The sequence below is a fragment of the Procambarus clarkii genome, chromosome 75 (assembly GCF_040958095.1).
Source record: "Procambarus clarkii isolate CNS0578487 chromosome 75, FALCON_Pclarkii_2.0, whole genome shotgun sequence".
Classification (NCBI taxonomy): domain Eukaryota; kingdom Metazoa; phylum Arthropoda; class Malacostraca; order Decapoda; family Cambaridae; genus Procambarus; species Procambarus clarkii.
The window spans coordinates 20,719,438-20,735,830 of NC_091224.1; the positions used below are offsets into that span (position 1 = coordinate 20,719,438).

Sequence of the window (16,393 nt, forward strand, 5' to 3'; positions counted from 1 at the left end):
AGGCGAGACGCTGCAGCAGGTGAGTAATGTCCCTTACCACAGGAAGTAAGCTCGATGGAGCATCATCAGAAGCCTGAGAAAAGGCTTATAAAAGATCAAAATTGTATTTAAAAAACAATTAAAGCCTATGTGAAAGGATAAAAACACTCGCATCCTATTCTTACTTTATTGACAGATTAAAAATAAAACTGATCAATTCTGATAATTATATAGACAATCATAAATTACTAGGCCACTTCAAGTAAAGTTCACTGAAATGGCAATAGTACGGCACTGTACACCAACTCGCTCGTAATGTAGTTGATTTCGTTCTCGGTTCACAATCGGGGATCCCGGATTTGTTCCCCGGTAGGGAAAGTCTCCTTTCACCTAATGCTTCTGTTGACCTAGCAGTAAATAGGTATACCCGGGAACTGGGCAACTATTTCATCCTCATGGGAGTCGGTAGTTCGACCTTGCGATACCACGATACAAGCCTAAAGTATATATATACATATACACAGGGTTCTTGTCCCCAACAAAACGAATTGAAGTCACTAGTATGGTAACTGTACACACCTACCCACTGCTAAAGTTTCACTAGCATGACCACCTCTCTCAACACTTTCAAGTTGTGCACTTCCCTTAAGTGGGTGATAAAGCCACACATAAAGGAAGTGCAATAAATAACTCTTATTCTGTTATTTAAATGGACTTGTTAGCATGTGATGTACGTGAATTACAAACTGTTACAAAAAGTAACAAACATACAATTTGAAAAACACTATTAAACACAAGACACTTATGGCTTTGTTAGACTTAGTCAGGCCAACAGCTCTTCCGCAGTCACAATGTTAGTGGTGACACTACAGATCCATTAATTATAACAATTTTATAGATATAATTATAGATCCTGTCTTTGTAATTGCAGCTTCTTGATTGTGTTGCTGAAAGGTAATATACAACAGACTACCAACAATGAGTATATATTAATTCTGTATATAATAAAAAAAATGATTTATATATATATACAATACACCGTCCATCCTCCTGTTTAGAGAGTACCTATTGTGACGCTCGTCAATAGTCACAAATTCGTACGTACTTAGCTTTTAGATAGTAGTATACTGACTAGTAAGGAATTCTTAAAAAAATGAAGCTAGAAAACACGTATTCCTAGGCTTAGTATAGCACAAATATGTACTATATTAGGCCTCAGATATCGTGTATAAGGCCTAGGAAGGTATCACTAAACCAAACCTAATACGCATTATTCTAATTTGTATACAGACACAGTCTCACTCTCAGTATACACTACCTTGATGCTTCCCATTTGTCATCATTAATACCTGCCCCAAAAGGTAAATTTTCTGTTACACTTCGGTAGATAAAGGTTTACTCTATACTGCATTTTCTCTTCCATAGCTTTAGGAATTACCATTGTCCAAGAATAAACAGGGCGCCTTGGCCTAATCTTCACCATAGGTCACTTGCCTTGTAGCTTAATACAAGAGCTAGTTCGAATACTCAAAGTACATCTTAACAAAAATATAAAACACATATACTATTCCACATTACAGACATTTTTGTACAATAAAGCACAAATAAAATAATGTTAGAATTAATTTTAGGTGCAAGTGAGTTTTGTTTGCACTGGCAGGTAACAAACTTACACAGAAAGTAACAAATAACTCGTATACAATAATAGAAACATTTACACCTGCAAGAATGTGGTAAGTGGTGCTGGTGGGAGCTCCTCCTCCATCTCCACCTGGACGGCTCTACAAATGGAGGCTTCGAACAGTAAGGAGTTTTCCTCCCCCTCTGGGTCACCCGGCGAGCATGCGAAGACTGAAGCTGGTTGAAGAGGAGGTAGGTCTGCCAGCGTGCAAGACTTAGAGGTTTCCATCGTGTCACGGAAGGTTGTGGGGGCATTTCTTGGTATAAAGATAAGCTCCATGTTCTGTCTTTGATCTGGTTTGAGTTGTTGATGATGGTAGCGGCAGTAGACGATAATGGCGACTATAGCGGCTAGGGTAACAAGGACTCCAATGGTGGCGGCAGCGACGAACTTCTTTGGTGCGGGATTCGGGACAAATGTTGTCTGCGATGGGCTGGTTAGGATCAGCGAGGATTGAGGTGACCAACTGGACGGAAGTGTCACTGCTGGTGGTGTGATTTGGTTTATAGTTAGGTTCTTTGTTGTTATTGGAATCTTGGCAGTTGTGATTGTAGATGGGGTTGTGGATGCAGTTGGAATTGCGGCAATAGTCGAGATCGTTGTTGTGGTTGTAGCTAGTATCGCGGTGTGGGGCGGAAATGTGGTTGTTGTTGTAGTTGAGGCTGTGGTTGTTGATGGTGTTATGGTTGTGATTGATGCTTGTGGATGTTGTGCCTTTTTTGGTGGTAATAGTGTTGACGTTAGTGCAGTTGCTAGGGCTAGTTTTGTTGATATTAGGAGAGTTGTTAGTGGAAGTTTTGTCGATAGTGGTGGTGTTAATTTTGTTATTGGTTTTGGTGATGATAATGGTGCTAATTGTGTTCTTGGTGATGTAGCTGGTGTTAATGGCATTGGTAGGGCTTTTGGTGTAGATGATGTTGGTAGTGTTTTTGGTATTGGGGAGGCTTTTGGTGCAGGTGTTGTTGGTGGTAAGGCTTTTGATGTTGTTGGTGGTAAGGCTTTTGTTGTTGTTGGTGGTAAGGCTTTTGTTGTTGTTGGTGGTAAGGCTTTTGTTGTTGTTGGTGGTAAGGCTTTTGTTGTTGTTGGTGGTAAGGCTATTGTTGTTGGTGGTGGTAAGGCTTTTGTTGTTGTTGGTGGTAAGGCTTTTGTTGTTGTTGGTGGTAAGGCTTTTGTTGTTGTTGGTGGTAAGGCTTTTGTTGTTGTTGGTGGTAAGGCTTTTGTTGTTGGTGGTGGTAAGGCTTTTGTTGTTGTTGGTGGTAAGGCTATTGTTGGTGGTAAGGCTATTGTTGGTGGTAAGGCTTTTGTTGTTGTTGGTGGTAAGGCTTTTGTTGTTGGTGGTGGTAAGGCTTTTGTTGTTGTTGGTGGTAAGGCTTTTGTTGTTGGTGGTGGTAAGGCTTTTGTTGTTGTTGGTGGTAAGGCTTTTGTTGTTGTTGGTGGTAAGTCTATTGTTGGTGGTAAGGCTTTTGTTGTTGGTGGTGGTAAGGCTTTTGTTGTTGTTGGTGGTAAGGCTTTTGATGCAGGTGATGTTGACGTTAAAGCTTTTGGTGCAAGTGTTGCTGCTGGTGGTAGAGTTTCTAGTGCTTTTGGTGGCAATGTTGTTGGTGTAGTAATGGTTGCCACGGAAGTTGTGAGTGTGTCCGTTGCACTTCCTTTTGATACAGAGGAAACCTCATCGTCCCTTCCTGACGAGGAAGCCACATTTGGAGAGGTCTTCATCGTTGGTTCGACCCGTTTCAAGGCACCAATGTGATCAGCGAATGTGGCTTCAACCGTCGACACGGCTAACGTGAGATTTTCTGCGTTACCCTCTCTGTTTATCAGTCCCAATGAGGCTGCAACTGTCTGCTTCATGACTTTAAACTCATTCAACGCCCCCACGACAGACTCACGGCCTGGAACATGCAGAAAGACAATATTAGTGTGTATAAATCTCTCAAATCCACGGCCAACACTAATCTGATATTACATCCTAAAGTCTAACACAGCCCCAAATACACGGAGGATAACTCGAAGGTTGGCCTACATGTATAAATTCGAAAGAGATTTTAAAATCCTAATGCACAACGTCACACTGTAGTCCATGAAGATTTATCCGTTTAGAGAGCATAGACTTCTGAATAGATCGTCTAAGCTCATGCAGATACACACTCAACAGTCCGGGAAGGTTCCCTTGCATTCTCTTTAGATAGGCTACGACCACTGGCGTCTTCACCGAGATTTTAACTATAAACGATCAGGCACACTATCATAAAGATAACTCACTTTCTTAAAGCTTGCTTACGTTGCTTAAGCTTATTTTACTGATGCTTACTTTGCTTCTGAATGTTACTTTCTTTGCTTACTTCCTTAAAGTTTACATACCTAATTTAAGTTTGATTACATTCCTAAAATATGATTAATTTGTTTATGCTTTTCCACTTTTGCTGGAGCTTACTTCGATCGAGTTCCCTGTTTTCACTCGTGATTACTTTGCCACTTACAAGAAAATAGAGCTTGGCCTCCGTTCACCCGAAGAACATTTTCCCGGGTGAAAAGGCACAGTCTCTCCTTGTTCACTGTGTTCTCAACACTGAACACCTTGACGTTATCGTCACTCGCGGAGATCTGGAGAGAACAAGGAGATATATATTTATAAGTTCTGTTATTACCCAACCCCACCTGCAAATGTACTCAAATAGATCCAACTCCAATTTTCATTATGTAAATAAATCAAACTAGTTGGATCACCCGGCGTGGCCCAAGTCTCCCCCAACCAAAAGATTGTGCCTTTTGGTTGTGTGAGTAACTTGCCAAACATAAGTTTTTCAAGTTACTATCTAAAATACGCTAATATTTTTTTTTTTATAAAATCGATAGACTTTGGGCGGCACATTTCATATCCCTCGACTTTGTAAAGAGAGAATAGGAATCGAATCACATTCAAGGGATGCATGGGTGACGACCCCGACCCTCCTATAACACTCTCCATAAAATAAAATAGTCTAGCCACAAGCGTCTGGTCTCTAACCTCGAACTGACAAGCTCTTTTTATAGATAGATACGGATATGAACCATATGATACTATAACAAAATGAATGTAGATTTTTTTAAACTAGAAATTTTACTGAGAAATATGACCATTTTTACGAAATAAGAGAAAAATAGAAGGCGCCGTAACGTCAGAGGAAGTCGGCGATCCGGTATACAGATCATGGACTTCCTTTGACGATATGGGCAAGGTAATCTCGTTTTGTTTACTTATATGATATATTTATTTCTTAGCGAATTTTTTTTCTTAATTTTATACACTTATTAACAGTGACATTATGAAATTGTATATATATACATCTTTTGAACATATATCTCTCTCCCCTTTTGCAATTCGTTATATTTAATTTATTGGTAAAACAGTAGCGCCTTATAAATGAAAAACTACCTTAACTCAAACGAATGAAAAATATAAGGTCTTATATTTCGTTTCTTAGGCATATATCATATTTATGTCCACAAAGCTTCTTGGAGAGGCCTATGCAAGATAAAAGTATTATTTTATACATTTTCTCCAGTATTTCGACTGTGACAAAGACGAAACTCTTGTTTTTTTTGCTAGACTTAATAACCCTTCCTCAGAGTATTTAAAAATATTTTTGAGATTACCGTTTCGGCATCAATATTGCGAACCATTTACAGACAGCATTAAGTAACAGATCTAACTTCAGTGACCAAAATAACTGTGCAGGTCCAATATGTAGAGCAATTACATTGTTTTCAAATATAGATGACATAATATAAATTGCAAATTTTAAAATGTTTATATGATGTACATGCGTGTTTAAAATTTATAATCAACTACATGTCCACCTATACATCTCCAAGTGTTTAACCCATATCTTGCAACATACATCAATTGTTCTATAACAGTATGCAAGATCAAAATCTGATATATATAGTTAATATAATCTAATACCATGGAAAATCTTGTTATAATACATAAGAAGTCGATTCTTAAATGCATTTTGACACCTTCGTGTCTGAAAATAAGTACTTCAATTTTGTTATGCATATTTTCTCGTGATAGTAAAAAAGTTAAATGGAAAAATTAAGAGATACCTTTTGATACAAATTTCAAGTTCAGGAACTGATATCAGAATTTAATTAATGTGAAGTTCTGTATATCCAAGAAACAGTACAATATAATGTATTTAGTTAAGAAAACTCTCAAAATAGTTTTATGATTATGTTACAAATTTGTTTACTTAGCAATATATGGTCCTTACTGGAACTAAGCAGACAAAAGTTATGTACCTTTAACGTTGCTTCGCTTGGAATAAGACATTCTGTATTGTTAAATTCGGGCGAAGAATGACTGATGACCTGGTGCTGTAATCTCACTGTATTCACAGCATAGTTCCCAAGCTCCTGTGTCGGCTGATTATTGAATTTGAGATTACCTCCCACCATAGGAACAAGTTTCTCTGGCTGTAGTGTCGAGTTACTGATGATATAGAGCCAACCTCCTGATGTTGGCACAAGAAAATTTTCCAAATGGGATACATTGTACCCACACGCTAAAAAAAAAAAAGCATAAATTCATATCAGTAAAAAAAATAGTGATTTTTTTTAACTATAAACAGAGCCACACAATAAAACATAAATATAACAAAATGCTTACGCCATAAACAAGGAGATTCTACCTTTCACTAATTAATAAAATCAATATAAACTTATTAAATTTTTTAAAATAATTGGAGATAAATTGGCATCCCTAAGTAAAACGCAATGTATAACATGCCTTTCGGATTCTAAACACTTTTATGTTTATTTTAGTCTAGGACAATTTTCAGGACATATGTATACCTTCGTATTGGTTAGTAAACTATTGTGATAACTATGAAAGTGCTCCCTTTAATGATAGGCCTTAAACCCAATTAGCAGTCGATAAATTTGACAGAACTACACATACACACAAATTTTGCGTTTTACTACACCACTGGCTCATTGCGACTCGCACAGAACTAGCTGCATAACAATTACCTACCAATACACTAACAAAATACGAGAAGTAATTTCGTGTGATTCAAGCCCTTGAAAGCCTTACTTATAAGATAATAAAAATTGATAACAAATCATTAATGTGATAAATAAATGCACACAATATAGGATTCAGAATATCTTATGGATAATATCTCAAACAAAAATAACTCATGTTGACTAACAATGGCTTCAAGAAAAGCAGACAAAGTTCAACAGAAACCACAAGACCAATCAGCCAGCCCGTCCTCATAAACTACGGCCAAAGTCCATTCCTTGCACCCGCCAAACCCCCTGTTTATGAATAAAAATGGTTTACACACGACTCAGATATGCACTACTTACTATGGTACATTCCTAGTGCATGTATGTCTTATTTTAAGACTGCTTAAAAAATTATATACGGATGTATTTAATAATGTTAATACAACATAACAGTTAATAGGTTCTTATAACCTCTCATGAAAGTCTTTTGAATTTTCATTTATGTTTAAATATACATTTTATTTTATGAAATAAGTCATAATATTCGAGTTAAAACTTTATGTTTTTGGTTTCTTATCCAATTAGGATAATGGAAGAGGATGTGGCCCAGTGCAGAGGACACAAGTTCATATATATATATATATATATATATATATATATATATATATATATATATATATATATATATATATATATATATATATATATATATATATATATATATATATATATATATATATATTGTTTGTACTATACTGTCTGACAAATGTGAGAAAGGGTGAAGACCAGCTGGTATAGGAAGGAAATGTCTTAGAAGGAAAAAATATAACAAATGTAAATTTATAAATTAGAACCATACTTACAAGTTCCAATTTGGAATGTTCCTCTGACTTCAGAGATGGACTGACACCACGCGACCATCACCAGCACTATCCACACGCCCACACCACCTGTACGCACGCCCACACCACCTGTCCGCACAACCATGCCAGCTGTTTGCACACTACACCAGCTGTCCACACACCTGTACCGGCTATCCACTCATCCACACTTAAAGAGGTGTGTTCAAGCTTTCATTTGGGAGTTTATAGGTGCATTTTCTCGCGTGAATAACAACACAGAGTTGTTAAGAATAATACCTGAACCCAGTCGGAGGACGGATGTTTAGATCTGGAATAGGGGAAAAGGGATTGTTCACCGAGGTTTCTAGCACAAAGAACAGCCGAGTCAGACTTGGGGGATGGTTTCTTCCGAGACCAAGCGAGAACGTCGGAGAAGTACACACATAGGTCTACAACCCACACATACACAAGTTTACAAACCCCACAAAGAGGTTTATAAACTTCACACAAAGATTCATAGGTTACATGGATCTTTGTAGAATCTGAATGTAGCCTATTTGATTCATAGGCTATGAACCTTTGATTCATAGGCTACATGAATTCATACTACTACAATGGAGAATTAAATGGAGATTGATTTATAAAAGGAACGAAAATTTTACAGATCGTACAGAGCGAACTTATAAATCCCCCCACAAAACGGGGCTTAAAACCGATCAGTTGATTTATATAAATCACAAAATGGTTTACCTCCTACAGATACGATTTCAACGACCGAGCACGGGTTTATCTTCACAGAGACGGATCTCCTGTTTTCACAAAGTGGTTCACAGGCCACACAGACGCACACACAGACATCCAGAGCCACCACGTCGCGCAAGAATGGTGAGAACCTCCGAGATAATGTGACTCTTCGATACTAACTAAGGTTTTCCCCCACGCCCTGTTTCCGTCTGTCGGTGTTATCTCCAGCTTCCTTCACTAGACCCCGGTTCGGTCCCTTCCTGTTGGCCCCTTATCGCCTGGCCTCCTCCGGTGATCTTGGCATCCAGTGGGGACCTCTGACCTCACAGCCTGATCTCTGACCTCCCACCGTGACCTTTGACCTCCAGTAGCGGCCGAGTACCTCCAATACGGTGTTCCTTGATCTGATATAATGATGTATGAACTCTCGAGGAGAGCCCTGACGACTAGTAGTGACCTTTGACCTCCAGTAGGTCAAAGTGTGAGTACGACTTCCTTCGACACTTCCCTCTGATTCCCATATGTAATGTCATGCACCCTCACAGTACTTTATCTGAATTTACCTGAGGGCCACTAACACCCTAGTGGCCTCGATGAGGACAAGGAGCTTGTCAAAGGTCTCCATGTTTGCCATGATTATTTTTTTTCAAGCTGAATGTTAAAGTTTAGCAGAGTTTTGGCATTTACGACTTCGGCAGGTAGGCGGTTCCATGGGTTTATAACCCTGTGGGTAAGAAAGTGTCTCCTCCTCACACGGGAGACATCTCCCGTCACTCAGGGTGCAGTCGCACCTCCACAGATCTCCAGTATGACACTAGTAATGGCTCAAAAGGGCCACCACTTACGGGCTATTCATGCCGGTGCCACTTTTTGAGTGGCTTAATCTTCATCAATCAATCAATCATCAAAGCGTCTCCTGTTGTCAGTCTTACACCGTGGCTTGATGAGCTTGAAACAGCTGCTCCTTGTCTGCGTTATATCTGACTTTCTGAGGAAGTTGTTTGGATCACCGTCCTCCAAATTGTTCAGTAATAGTGAAATTTTGTACGTTTGACCAAATGGTTGCTATAAGCACTATCTTTTAGTGAGACGGGCTGCAGAATGTCTATCATTAGCTCGACGCTATGTATATCCTGCTGCACGATCTTTCCTTCCTTCGAGGATACATGTATCCTGCTTGTAGGACCCGTCCTAGTCTCTCTCAGATGAGGCTTCATGGGGCATAGATAGGAACCAGCATTGTGGCTGCTGCAACAAACTGGGACGATTTTTTCACTTTTTTCAATCTTGACTCTACACTCTCGCGAGTCGTGTTTCTTACCACAATACCGACACCTGGGGTCAAACTGGCATTTCTATGCCATATGTCCCCAACGTGAACACTTCATGCATAATATGGGCTCCTCAATGTATTTTGCAACTTTCCTGTGGCTTAGTCCTTGCACAAAAATTCTTTCCGGCGCCTCACCCTTTACCAAGGCAACAACCTGGCTTTGTTTGTCACCACGAACACTGTTCCTCTTTACCCATACAACACTATCATTGTTGAGAAGAAGACAGTCAGGATCCAAATAAGTTGGATACTTAAAAACTATGATCTTTGTGTGCACCATACCTTCTTCCGGAGTAACCAACACAATGTTCTGAAAACCAACCGTCGTGAGGCGTTCCACGGCCTTTTCTGTCCCAACTGTTATGTAGGGCCGGTAAAAACCCTCCTTGAAGAGTGGTTCATATTCCATACACTCCTTAGCCAGACGTACCGTCCACTCCAGCTTTTGGTGGAAGTTCAGTCGGCATGTTGTAGGGAACAACAGCCTCTTCCTTCTATTAAATTGCTTCTCTTGAGTCTTGCTGAGTAGGGTTTCATTTTTTGGTCTCTTTGTTATTTCATCTTCACTCTCACTGTCTCTCTGTCTGTGAATATTTCGCCGTTTATTTCTGCTCATTACTACATCAAACGGCCTGTTATTATCTTATCTGCCCTCCTCACTATATGGAAACAAATGTAAACTGTGTCAACAAAATTATTCGCACACCCTCCGTCACTATGTGATGGAGTGCGAAAAGATACGTGAATTTAGAGACAATTCTATAACCAATGTTCCAACGATGTGTAAATATTTCATTCAAAATGATCTGCTACCAGAAATTTTAGCCAAATATCCCCAGTTTGCTAACTGTAGGTAGTAACTAAGTGATTGTAATCTATCTACCGCTGCCCACTGGATGGGGGGCGGTGTGCAGGACAAACATATCAATTTTGACACTACCTCTCCACATGTCAGTTGCGTAATTTAGAAACTGTACTTGTGGTCGATCTCGAACCCATTGTTGATGAGACGACTTATATTGAATTTTGTAACTAGCTCATCAAGATTGTTGCTTGCTTAGCTAAATAAATTGTGGGGTTCAGTCCCTGAGCCCATTATGTGCCTCTGTAACCCTTTCCACTACTGCCCACAAGATGGGTATGGGGTGCAGAAAACTGAACTAAACCAGCCTGCCTTAACATCTTTATATTATGATAATCACATCAACATATCAGAATTAAGATCAGTGTGAAATTCCTGTTTTGGCCAGAATGTCTACCAATCAGCATGAGTGAACTTTTTAATGTTTTTTTCGGCAGCATTATTTCCTCAGTTTCTGAACTGGTTTCTTTAGCTTGTATGTTGTAATAAACTATTCCAGTTGTTCTTCCTTGTGAAGATTTAACAAAAAATTGTGCTTGTAAGGGTGATAAAGTTCAGCCCCGGCAGCACCCAGTCTTACTCCATAGTTCCATCTTTGTGGGACCTTGGTATAAGCCTAACATGTATGTATAGACTGGCTGCCTGTCCCCTACAAAAGGATTTATTATTAACTGTTATATACAGTATACCTGGCTAAAGCGAACACAGTACAGTTTCGTCATAAGAGATTCCTAGATTGGAATTTATTACCAAATTTCAATATATCAAAGTATTTTTAGTGTGAAATGCTGATATTTTATGCATCATTTGATGTTTTAATAATATTTCGGCCATCTCAACAGAGAACAGTACATCCTAAGCAGACGTTATATAATAATATTCTTAACAGCAGATAAAAGAAGAGTAATTGTTACCTAATACCAGAATAGAATAAAATTTAACATAAGCTATGGGATTTGCGGATCAGTGTTTAAAAGGAATTCGGAAGTAATAATGATACAGCTGATGCCATCTGTCGGCAAAAGAGAACACTAACAACTAGCTGGTCAATAGTAGCCATAAGATACAGCTTACGCCATCTGTTGACATCAAATTACACTTATAACAAATTACCCCACAAAATACAACTAGCGCCATCTCTTTTTTTTCCAACGCACTATAAATATCCAAACAGCAACCCATAAGGCGGGTTGTTGTGCTCGGGTAGGAGGGGTAGAAATTCTTTGTTGACATTCGCACAACAGCCAATCACAGGAAGGGATCACCTAAAGGCTCCATCCACTTAATAAATCATCTTTATTCAGCACACCATCCTTGCTTATGATATTCAGTTTCAACTTTAATCGACCTAAAAAGTGAAGGGTTAAGTATTTATAAGCATTAATAATGTGATAATTAAATACTGCAGGATGTAACGGGTGTTACAGAAACATGGGCTGGCTACCTGACTTGTGACGTCATCAGTGGGGGTTGCCTCACGCAATTAATATTGATGATACAATGATCCGTTCTCTTATTGAACTCGATTATTCAGTTAGATGGAAATTTCTGTCTTGTACATAACCAAGAGGTTGTGTTTGAAATAAAGAGATTGTTGTGCAAAAAGACTTATTTCTTAGTTTGCATATAATTTATAGAAAGAGTGTTGGCATTCCCAGCAACAGCCAATCACAGGAAGGTATTTGCTAAAAGTTCGTCTCCTTGTTGACGTCCTCAGGAGCGACACATAGATCTAGCTTATGGCTTGCTGTTTCATCTCTTGTATATAAAAAATATGAATATTTCGATTACTATGATTATTAAATGTATGAGATTATAACAGTTGCTACACAAAATGGCTAAATTTTGCCATTAAAAAGAGCTCATAGTGGATTTTGTAATAGAGTTTTATGGAAAGAGAGTTATACAATTTTTTTAAATATCTTCTGATATGGGTGTTGACTTCTCAAGTTCAAGTATGTTTATTGAGACAAGAAAAAATACATCTCAAAGGGATAGAGTAGCTTAGGCTATTTCTGCCCCCTTCTTCTTCAAGTCCGTCAAGGAACTCACAAATTCAGTGAATACAGATACACAAATCACAGTACAAGAATCCCATTTAACATTGCAAAAATAATATATTTTAGGAGTAAATCCTTGTCTATGTTAATATTTATTAAACAGTTAATGGTGCTGACTTCTCAATTTGTGTAGCTAATACTTGAAGGCTTCTCTCAGCACAATGAGTAAGGGCTCTCAGTATAATTGCGTTTATTACACTATTCTTATATCTGTCTGACCATTCATACACATTCTAGTGTTGGTGGGTTTAGTATAACCTTCTGTAGTGAAAGTTGTCTTAGGTTCTCACGTAGACATGGAGGAAAGGGAGTGTACCATCGACGCCTAGTTCATGAGTAAAGTTAACTCGGAAAAGTTGATCCTTTAGTAGCGACAATTCTAGGAGGTTTTTTTTCACAAATACGAATATATTATCGATGTATCTGCAGTAGATGCAAAGTTTCCCTGTGGTATTGAAGGTTTTCTAGTGTTCATATTTAGAGTACCAATGGGCTTTATTTATATTTTTAATACAAAAAAATGAATTAATATAATGTTTCGATTATTTCTAAATGGGCCCAAAAATGTATTCCCCTAAATAAATGCACATTATTATCATTATGATTGACTAAATCTAGTCCTTGCAGGCGAAATCAGTTGTGAACGCCAGCTAGCGCACAAGTACAAGAGCGCCCAAAATTACCACATAATACATGGAGAGACAGGCGTGTAGCTTCTGACTTTGTTTTTATTAATTAATATTACATGTTAAGCGTTTACTCTTAATACATATTAATATATATAAGTATAACTATCACACAGTAAATGTAATAGGAGTCTACCCAAAAACTGGCCACAGTCAAGTGTTTTGTGCGTTCGACCATGTTTGTGGGCCTTCAGATACTAAGTGTAAACACTGGCGGGCGTCGTTCTTATTAAGCCAAGATTATGTCCATCACATCACTCAACTTCATTTAATAACTATATGCCTGTTAACGAGGGTTGTAATATTGTAAAATATATATGCGAACAAGCCTGAATGGTCCCCAGGCATATATGCAACTAAAAACTCCACACCCCCAGAAGTGACTCGAACCCATAATGCCAGGTGCACTATGCAACTGGTGTACAGAAGACTTTAACCACTCGACCATCACGACCGTACAACAAACGATGGTAGCCGAGGCTATTTGCCCATCATCCCGACGGCACTATGATGGTAATCTTGGGCATAGTTATTTTATCAAATCACTTCATTTTTTGGAGCCACGTAAGCAAAACAAATTAGCAACACAAATTAAGTTAGGTTCTTTTAATTTGTTCTTATACAATTTAATGAATAAAAGGCTTTCCTAATGTGACGATGTCTATTGAATTTTGTAACTAGCTCATCAAGATTGTTACTTGCTTAGCTAAATTAATTGTGGGGTTCAGTCCCTGAGCCCATTATGTGCCTCTGTAACCCTTTCCACTACTGCCCACAAGATAGGTATGGGGTGCATAATAAATGAACTAGACCAGCCTGCCTTAACATCTTTATATTATGATAATCACATCAACATATCAGCATTAAGATCAGTGTGAAATTCCTGTTTTGACCAGAATGTCTACCAATCAGCATGAGTGGACTTTTTAATGTTTTTTTTCGGCAGCATTATTTCCTCAGTTTCTGAACTGGTTTCTTTAGCTTGTATGTTGTAATAAACTATTCCAATGTTTACAGTTGTTCTTCCTTGTGAAGATTTAACAAAAAATTGTGCTTGTAAGGGTGATAAAGTTCAGCCCCGGCATCACCCAGTCTTACTCCAGTGAAGGGCAGAGGTGCCATGGGCACAATCAGAGAACACTATATGAACATCAGAGGTCCACGGTTGTTCAACGTCCTACCAGCGAGCATCAGAAATATTACAGGAACAACCGTGGACATCTTCAGGAGGAAACTAGATTATTTTCTTCAAGGAGTGCCGGACCAACCGGGCTGTGGTGGGTATGTGGGCCTGCGGGCCGCTCCAAGCAACAGCCTGGTGGACCAAACTCTCACAAGTCAAGTCTGGCCCCGGCCGGGCTATACACTGGTTGCCTGTCCCCTACAAAATGATTTATTATTATATTAACTACTATATACAGTATACCTGGCTAAAGCGAACACAGTACAGTTTCGTCATAAGAGATTCCTAGATTGGAATTTATTACCAAATTTCAATATATCAAAGTATTTTTAGTGTGAAATGCTGTTATTTTATGCATCATTTGTTATTTTAATAATATTTCGGCCATCTCAACAAAGAACAGTTCATCCTAAGCAGACGTTATATAATAATATTCTCAACGGCAGATAAAAGAAAAGTAATTGTTACCTAATACCAGAATAGTATAAAATTTAATATAAGCTACGGGATTTGCAGATCAGTGTTTAAAAGGAAATCGGAAGTAATAATGATACAGCTGATGCCATCTGTCGGCAAAAGAGAACACTAACAACTAGCTGGTCAATAGTAGCCATAAGATACAGCTTACGCCATCTGTTGACATCAAATTACACTTATAACAAATTACCCCACAAAATACAACTAGCGCCATCTCTTTTTTTTCCAACGCACTATAAATAGCCAAACAGCAACCCATAAGGCGGGTTGTTGTGCTCGGGTAGGAGGTTCCAAGCTCCGCCCCAAGATGGTATGGGGTGCATAATAAATGGCATATTATTGGTAGATATTCTTTGTTGACATTCGCACAACAGCCAATCACAGGAAGGGATCAGGTAAAGGCTCCACCCACTTAATAAATCATCTTTATTCAGCACACCATCCTTGCTTATGATATTCTGTTTCAACTTTAATCGACCTAAAAAGTGAAGGGTTAAGTATTTATAAGCATTAATAAAGTGATAATTAAATATTGCAGGATGTAACGGGTGTTACAGAAACATGGGTTGGCTACCTGACTTGTGACGTCATCAGTGGGGGTTGCCTCACGCAATTAATATTGATGATACAATGATCCGTTCTCTAATTGAACTCGATTATTCAGGTAGATGGAAATTTCTGTCTTGTACATAACGAAGAGGTTGTGTTTGGAATAAAGAGATTGTTGTGCAAAAAGACTTATTTCTTAGTTTGCATATAATTTATAGAGTGTTGGCATTCCCAGCAACAGCCAATCACAGGAAGGTATTTGCTAAAAGTTCGTCTCCTTATTGACGTCCTCAGGAGCGACACATAGATCTAGCTTATGGCTTTCTGTTTCATCTCTTGTATATAAAAAATATGAATATTTCGATTACTATGATTATTAAATGTATGAGATTATAACAGTCGTTACACAAAATGGCTAAATTTTGCCATTAAAAAGAGCTCATGGTGGATTTTGTAATAGATTTTTATGGAAAGGGAGTTATACAATTTTTTTAAATATCTTCTGATATGGATGCTACTCTATCTCAAAGGAATACAGTAGCTTAGGCTATTTCTGCCCCCCTCTTCTTCAAGTCCGTCAAGGAACTCACAAATTCAGTGAGTACAAATACACAGATCACTCAATGAACACTTTAATCTTTTCCTCTCTTACCACGCCTATTATATTTTATTAATTTAGTTTTATTTGATTTTATTGCAATGCTACAGTTTACAGAGAACACACACTTATATAACAATCAGTGTTTGAAGACCTCGTCCAGCTCTTCGGAGGTCCGGTGCGTACCCTAGATACAGCACGCATTTTCCCTCTGAACTGCGACACTGAGGCGCTTCAACATGAAATTGGCCGCTCTTGAGTCTCTAGTTTTCCCAATGAGGCCCTCACCCACCTCTTTTATATATATATATATATATATATATATATATATATATATATATATATATATATATATATATATATATATATATATATATATATATATATATATATATATATATATA

The 16,393-nt window shown here is 38.2% G+C and overlaps 1 protein-coding gene and 1 long non-coding RNA gene across 2 annotated transcripts in view; one reads left to right on the forward strand and one right to left on the reverse strand.

Annotated features, from left to right (window-relative positions):
• The window catches only part of LOC138356890 (uncharacterized), a 160,057-nt gene that overhangs the window by 113,216 nt on the left and 30,448 nt on the right, over positions 1 to 16,393 (forward strand). The window lies entirely within an intron of this gene.
• On the reverse strand, positions 540 to 8,519 carry LOC138356887 (proteoglycan 4-like). Its single transcript, XM_069313258.1, has 5 exons — positions 8,248 to 8,519; positions 7,519 to 7,825; positions 5,945 to 6,207; positions 4,141 to 4,264; positions 540 to 3,552 (listed from the first exon to the last, which is right to left on the reverse strand). Exons 2-5 carry the CDS (start codon positions 7,640 to 7,642, stop codon positions 1,694 to 1,696), a joined length of 2,370 nt encoding a protein of 789 aa, XP_069169359.1. The 5' UTR covers positions 7,643 to 7,825; positions 8,248 to 8,519; the 3' UTR covers positions 540 to 1,693.